Raw genomic sequence first — 7,500 nt, 5'->3', positions numbered from 1 at the left:
GCACGGCTCGCGTCCTCAGTCTAGTGTCGTAATTCTATCCATTGATCAAAACAAACACTTCATCAATAATAATATTTTAATAGACTTTGATCCGGAGCGGAGGCAGAACTCGGCAGAACTCGGCAGAACTCGGCAGATGACAATTTAATACGTTTATTTTTCTGAAGGAACCTCATCCATCAGCCCAGAGGTGCGACCTTAGTCCTCACACACACACACACACACACACACACACACACACACACACACACACACACACACACACACACACACACACACACACACACACACACACACACACACACACACACACACACTCACACACACACACACACACACACACACACACACACACACACACACACTCACACACTGTCTCTCTCTCTCTCTCTCTCTCTCTCTCGCTCTCTCACACACACACACACACACTGTCTCTCTCTCTTGCTCTCTCACACACACTCTCTCGCTCTCACACACACACTGTCTCTCTCGCTCTCTCACACACTGTCTCTCTCTCTCTCGCTCTCTCACACACACTCTCTCTCTCTCGCTCTCTCACACACACTCTCTCTCGCTCTCTCACACACACTCTCTCTCTCTCTCTCTCTCTCTCTCTCTCTCGCTCTCTCGCACACACTCTCTCTCGCTCTCTCACACACACTCTCTCTCGCTCTCTCTCTCTCTCTCTCTCTCTCTCTCTCTCACACACTGTCTTAATTATTATCTAGTAATTCATTACTCTTTTAGAGTAACTTCCCCAGCACAGGTGCAGATGAAGCGCTCCTGTAATATCGTCTGAAACCTGATCTGAGAGCAGCAGCTTTGAGCCGAATAAAGCCCCGAGCGAAGGCTTGACTTTCTACCTTTTTATGCAGATAAAATCTGCCGGGTGTGTTTAACACCACAAAGACTGAAGTCTGATATCGGCTTCATCATAATTACACAGCGAGAGAACGACTTTCTGTGCAGGTTTCTCGTATTCATCCAGAATATGGCGGCAGAAATCCTCTTCGGCATCATGTCTGAGTCAGCTGAGGTTGGGGATTTTTAGTGCATGTGTTTTTGGAAGAAAAGAGTCTCTTCTGGTCATCAAGGCTGCGTTTATTCGATCAAAAATACTATAAAAATAGTGAAATATTATTATAATGTAAATCATCAGTTCTCTATGTGAATATATAGTAAAGTGTAATTTATTCCTGTGATCAAGGCTGAATTTATCATCATTACTCCAGTCGTCACTGTCACATGATCCTTCATTAATCATTCTCATGAGGATCTGATGATCAACACACACTTATGATTATTATCAATGTGGAAAACATAGACTGTAAAAAAATATGGACGTAGTGTCCGTGACGTCGCCCATAGGTTTCCGATAAACCGTTCTGAAGCGTAAAGTAGAGTCAAGCGGGTAATCTAGCGCTCGGAAAGCGTTCCACCCATAGGGGCGGCCATTGCTAACCAAGCCATCACCTGCTGTTAGCATCCCATTGACTCCCATTCATTTTTGAGTCACTTTGACAGTGAATAACTTTACATCTGAGGCGTTTAAAGACTCCATTTGTCCATTGTTTATTTCTAAAGAAACACGACAATGCATAAAAGGCTCCATTACCTTGTATCTTACACTATCGCCCCGCAGAAGCTGTTTTTGTAAAAATAGGCTAACGATTGCGTCATAACCAACGCGACTGTCGCACAGTTGAGAAATTACCGTATAGACCTGAGGAGACGCTCGCAGGCAATCTTTACTCTCTATGAGGCAGTCGGGGGGACAGAGACATAAAGTCTGATAAAGTCAAGGGAGAAGAATGAGGAGAAGCCCATAGTGAGCCAAAAGCAACGGGACAAAACATTTAAACAACGTGATTCAGATTTCACTTTCCACAGCTACTAGAAGACCTACAGCGGTCAGACTGGCGTCACATCTACGTCCTCAAGCTCAGTCTGAGCCGGCACGGTTCGCTGCCTATGACTGTGTTGAACCATTGGTTGGCCGGTGCGGTGATTTGACAGTCAGTGCTTTGGTATTGCAAGGATGTGACTTCATGATAGATGTGTGTGTGTAATGTATGTTAAGTGTGTTTAGTGTTTTGCAAGTCACTGTGTGTAGAGTTTTACAACAAGTGTGAGGTTGACAATGTGCTTTACACTGAAAACCCTAATAAGTTGATTTAACTCAATTCAATTGAGTAATGGAGTCTCCCAAAACTTCTATATTTAAGTTCACTTAACTTGGTGCTCACGCTCACTGCACTTAAACTGTTAAGTTCACCAAACTTGGTACGCCAGTTCAGCACACCATGCTGGGTACAACCAATCAAAACTTCCCCATGGGTCCCAACATGCATTGCGGCATAAATAAATTATGCATCTAATTTTCTTTGATTCTTACTATTTCCTTTTACTTTTGCTATTTTGTTCTGATGTTTTTGTAGCTTGTTTTATGTTTAGAGTTGCTCTGTTTTTTTTTTATTGTCACAGATTCATACGCCGATTCTTGATGTGTGTGTGGGTCTAACTAATGCAGTAGATTTAAACTTTTAGTGCAAATAATAATTAAATAAATCACAACAGTGAAGGATCTCATGGCTATTAATATTAATATTTTAAAACTATTATAAACCACTTTGACAACTAGAGCATTAGACAATCAAGGATTTTGTTAATACATGATGATGTTTTCATCATTAATTTATTAACAACATCACATGATGATATTTTCTCTTGACTCTTTGTTCCTTAACAAATGTGTCTCACAAACACAAAGCAGCCAGAGAAACACTAATATTACACAGTCAAGGGTCAAGAGCCGACTAAAGCAAACACTGATCTCCATCATGGTGACTTTAAACTAAACTATTATTTTCATTAAAACAGGAATTAAGTCAATCTGGTTAGTTATAAGTTAGTTCACATATTATTGTTAGGTTTAGTAACTTACAAATTTTTACTTATTGAATGTAAGATTGCATCACAATGAAAAAGTCTCCATCTTATTTTGAATCAGCAACAGACGAGGTGAAAAGGGCCGCCTTTTATAAATGTCCTCCAATCAGTGAATTAGTTCTCGTTGCCAGGCAGAACTCCTTGCATGGCCAATCACATCAAAGCAAGAGCAGAGTGAGCTTTATGATTAATTATGATTTTGAGTTCATACAACTTGAAATCTTAAGTTTATGCATTTTGTAGGTTAGTAAGTTAAACTAACTTATATTTTTTAGTTTTTGGACTAAACTAATAATATTTAGTCAAGATTACTTAATTTGTTTAAGTAAAGACAACATTAGGGTTTACAGTGTGGAAATATGGGCTGATGTTTTGCTTCTTGAGTGTAAGGTTTTGATAATAGTGTACTACTTTTGATTTTAGTATGTAAGCAATCCAAAAAAACTGCAATCGAGCTTTTGTACAGTTGAAGAAGAAATGTTGATCTTTATTACCATGTTACAATAAGTCCGGGTTGTTGCACACATTTCTTGTTTTTGTGTTGTTGTTTATTTGATTATGTGTAATTGGATGTTTTGCTGATGTTGTAATCATATAAATAAAGTGTGTTTAAGCCTCAAGCCTCTCTCTCTCTGTCTGCAGGTGGGATCTTTGAGTCGATAGAGAGCGGCCCGTCCGGACCAGAAGAATTGGCCTTTAAATTCGCACTGAACACCATCAACAGGAATCGGACGCTTCTGCCCAATACGACCCTCACGTACGACATCCAGAGAATCAACGTCTTCGATAGTTTCGAGGCGTCCAGAAAAGGTGCGGAAGTCTTCTTTAAACGCTTCAGTGCTCTCTCTTTTATCTTCCCCACGCTGGCCTATTTTCCTGCGCTTTGTCATTTCAAACCCAGAGCTTAGGCACTGGCCTCATTTGTAATTTTAATGACCCTTTTTTCTCAGGCTGCTTTCAGACGCGACGGTTACGGTGGAATGGAAAGTGAAATTGGGCTCAATTTAGAGAAATGGCATGCGAGGTGCTTCTGCTGTCAGGGAACATCCCGGTTCAAAACGAAAGTGGACAAATAGATGCGACTCATTTGAATATGTGCATTAGTGACCTCGACTGCTGTGTTCTTAACTAAATATCTAATGGGAAGAAACGTTCAGACAGTATGTGGGAATAAATGGATCATCATTTACTCTCCGACATGTCGTTCCAAACACAAAGAAACAGACCCAAAATTAAAGAAAGTTCTGGTTTATTTTGATAATAAAACGCATTCAATGGCAGTAAACTTAAATAAACCTGCAAAAACATGTATTTGCTGTAACCACTACACAAGAATATACATGTTTGCAAATAAAAATGTAAATATTTGTAAATAGACCCCAAATGTAAATAATAATCAAGCCATGTAAAATATTTGTAAATAATAATAATCAAGAGTATGATTATTTGTAAATAAAAACATAAATGTAAATAATTATAAATGTAAATATTTGTAAATGATTATCAAGAATCTGAATTTTTGTCATTAAAATGCAATTATTTGTAAATAATAATCAATCGTGTAAATATTTGTAAATAGTCATGTAAATATTCGCAAATAGTCATGTAAATATTCGCAAATAGTCATGTAAATATTTGTAAATAGTCATGTAAATATTTGTAAATAGTCATGTAAATATTCGCAAATAGTCATGTAAATATTCGCAAATAGTCATGTAAATATTTGTAAATAGTCATGTAAATATTTGCAAATAGCCATGTAAATATTTGCAAATAGTCATGTAAATATTTGTAAATAGTCATGTAAATATTTGTAAATAGTCATGTAAATATTCGCAAATAGTCATGTAAATATTTGTAAATAGTCATGTAAATATTTGCAAATAGTCATGTAAATATTTGTAAATATTCATGTAAATATTCGCAAATAGTCATGTAAATATTTGTAAATAGTCATGTAAATATTTGCAAATAATAACCAACCATTAAATATTTGTAAATAATTATAAACAATCATGTGAATATTTGTAAATAAAATGTAAAATGTGTCAGTAATAATCAAGAATCTGAATATTTATAAATAAAATGCAAATATTTGTAAATAATAATCAATATTTGTCAATAACAATAAACAACTGTGTAAATATTTGTAAATACAATTTAAAATGTGCCAATATGGCCAGTAATCTGAATATTTTTAAATAAAATGTAAATAAATAAATAATTATATCCAGGAATATGAACATTTGTAAATAAAAATGTCAATAATTACCAATAAAAATAAACAATCATGTAGATATTTGTAAATAAAAATCAACCATTGAATATTTGTAAATAATAATAATAAATAATGTAAGTATTTGTAAATAAAATGTAAAACATGTCGATAATCAACAATTTGAATATTTGTAAATAAAATGTATATATTTGTAAACAATAATCAATAATGTAAATCTTTGTAAAAAAGGAGAAATCAAATATAAAATGAAAATATTTGTAAATATTAATCAGAATATTAATATTTGTAAACAAAAATGTCAATGATCGTAAATAAAAATGTAAATAGTTGCAAACAACAATCAAGAATGTAAATATTTGTAAATATTATAAACAACCATGTAAATATTTGTAAATAAAATGTAAATATTTGTAAAAATAATCAAGAATATGAACGTTTGTAAAAAAAAGGTAATTACCAATAAAAATAATGATCAATCATGTAAACATTTATAAATAATAATCAACCATTAAATATTTGTAAATAATAATAAACAATCGTGTAAATATTTGTAAATAATAACCAATAATTAAATATTCATAAATAATAATAAACAATTATGTAAATGTTTGTAAATAATAATCAACATTTAAATATTTGTAAATAATAATCAAAAATGTTCTCTAAAAAAGAATCAAGAATGCAAATGTTTTCTGCAGAGCAGCGTTTGATTGGTCCTGTGTTCTTTTCTGCCGTCCAATCACCAGCCTGCGAGCAGCTCTCCCTGGGCGTGGCAGCGATCTTCGGCCCCTCCCACAGCTCGTCAGCCAATGCGGTGCAGTCGATCTCGAACGCGCTGGGCGTGCCTCACATTCAGACCCGCTGGAAGCATCAGGTGTCGGATAACAGAGACTCGTATTACGTGAGTCTTTATCCGGACTTCTGCTCGCTCAGCCGCGCCATTCTGGACCTGGTGCACTTCTTCAGGTGGAGGACGGTTACGGTGGTGTACGACGACAGCACCGGTGAGCCAATCAACCAATCACAGCGCTAGCTCAGTGCTCATACTACACTTTAAAGGGATAGTTCACCCAAAAATGAAAATAATCTCATTAATTCCTCTCCCTCATGTCGTTGGACACCCGTCAGACCTTCGTTCATCTTCAGAACACAAATGAAGATATTTTAGTGTAAAGCTGAGAAAGGCTTCAGATAGGCCTCCATTGGCATTCAGTCCATTCCCACTCACAAGATATAGAGGCACTAAACACATCGACACAAAGCCCATCTCACTACAGCGGCTATGAGTGTGCAGTGTGAGTGTGAGTGTACAGTATGAGTGTGAGTGTGCAGTGTGAGTGTACAGTATGAGTGTGAGTGTACAGTATGAGTGTACAGTATGAGTGTGAGTGTACAGTGTGAGTGTGAGTGTACAGTATGAGTGTGAGTGTACAGTATGAGTGTGAGTGTACAGTATGAGTGTGCAGTGTGAGTGTGAGTGTACAGTATGAGTGTGAGTGTACAGTATGAGTGTGCAGTGTGAGTGTGAGTGTACAGTATGAGTGTGAGTGTACAGTATGAGTGTGCAGTGTGAGTGTGAGTGTACAGTATGAGTGTGAGTGTACAGTATGAGTGTGCAGTGTGAGTGTGAGTGTACAGTATGAGTGTGAGTGTGCAGTATGAGTGTGCAGTGTGAGTGTGAGTGTACAGTATGAGTGTGAGTGTACAGTATGAGTGTGAGTGTACAGTATGAGTGTGCAGTGTGAGTGTGAGTGTACAGTATGAGTGTGAGTGTGCAGTGTGAGTGTACAGTATGAGTGTACAGTATGAGTGTACAGTATGAGTGTGAGTGTACAGTGTGAGTGTGAGTGTACAGTATGAGTGTACAGTATGAGTGTGAGTGTACAGTATGAGTGTGAGTGTACAGTATGAGTGTGCAGTGTGAGTGTACAGTATGAGTGTGAGTGTGCAGTGTGAGTGTACAGTATGAGTGTGAGTGTACAGTATGAGTGTGAGTGTACAGTATGAGTGTGCAGTGTGAGTGTACAGTATGAGTGTGAGTGTACAGTATGAGTGTGAGTGTACAGTATGAGTGTGCAGTGTGAGTGTACAGTATGAGTGTGAGTGTGCAGTGTGAGTGTACAGTATGAGTGTGAGTGTACAGTATGAGTGTACAGTATGAGTGTGAGTGTACAGTATGAGTGTGCAGTGTGAGTGTACAGTATGAGTGTACAGTATGAGTGTGAGTGTACAGTATGAGTGTGAGTGTACAGTATGAGTGTGAGTGTACAGTGTGAGTGTACATTATGAGTGTACAGTGTGAGTGTACAGTG

General features: G+C 37.0%; 1 protein-coding gene across 1 annotated transcript in view; it reads left to right on the top strand.

Annotated features, from left to right (window-relative positions):
• The window catches only part of LOC137048784 (glutamate receptor ionotropic, kainate 2), a 66,628-nt gene that overhangs the window by 7,720 nt on the left and 51,408 nt on the right, over positions 1 to 7,500 (top strand). The window contains exons 2-3 of the mRNA XM_067427057.1: positions 3,592 to 3,759; positions 5,935 to 6,192. Coding sequence (XP_067283158.1) covers positions 3,592 to 3,759; positions 5,935 to 6,192 — 426 coding nt within the window. The remainder of the gene's footprint in view (positions 1 to 3,591; positions 3,760 to 5,934; positions 6,193 to 7,500) is intronic.

Source organism: Pseudorasbora parva, chromosome 20 (assembly GCF_024679245.1).
Source record: "Pseudorasbora parva isolate DD20220531a chromosome 20, ASM2467924v1, whole genome shotgun sequence".
In the NCBI taxonomy this organism is placed as follows: Eukaryota; Metazoa; Chordata; class Actinopteri; order Cypriniformes; family Gobionidae; genus Pseudorasbora; species Pseudorasbora parva.
Note: the sequence above shows the minus strand (reverse complement) of the source record. Positions and strands in the feature narration are given on the sequence as shown.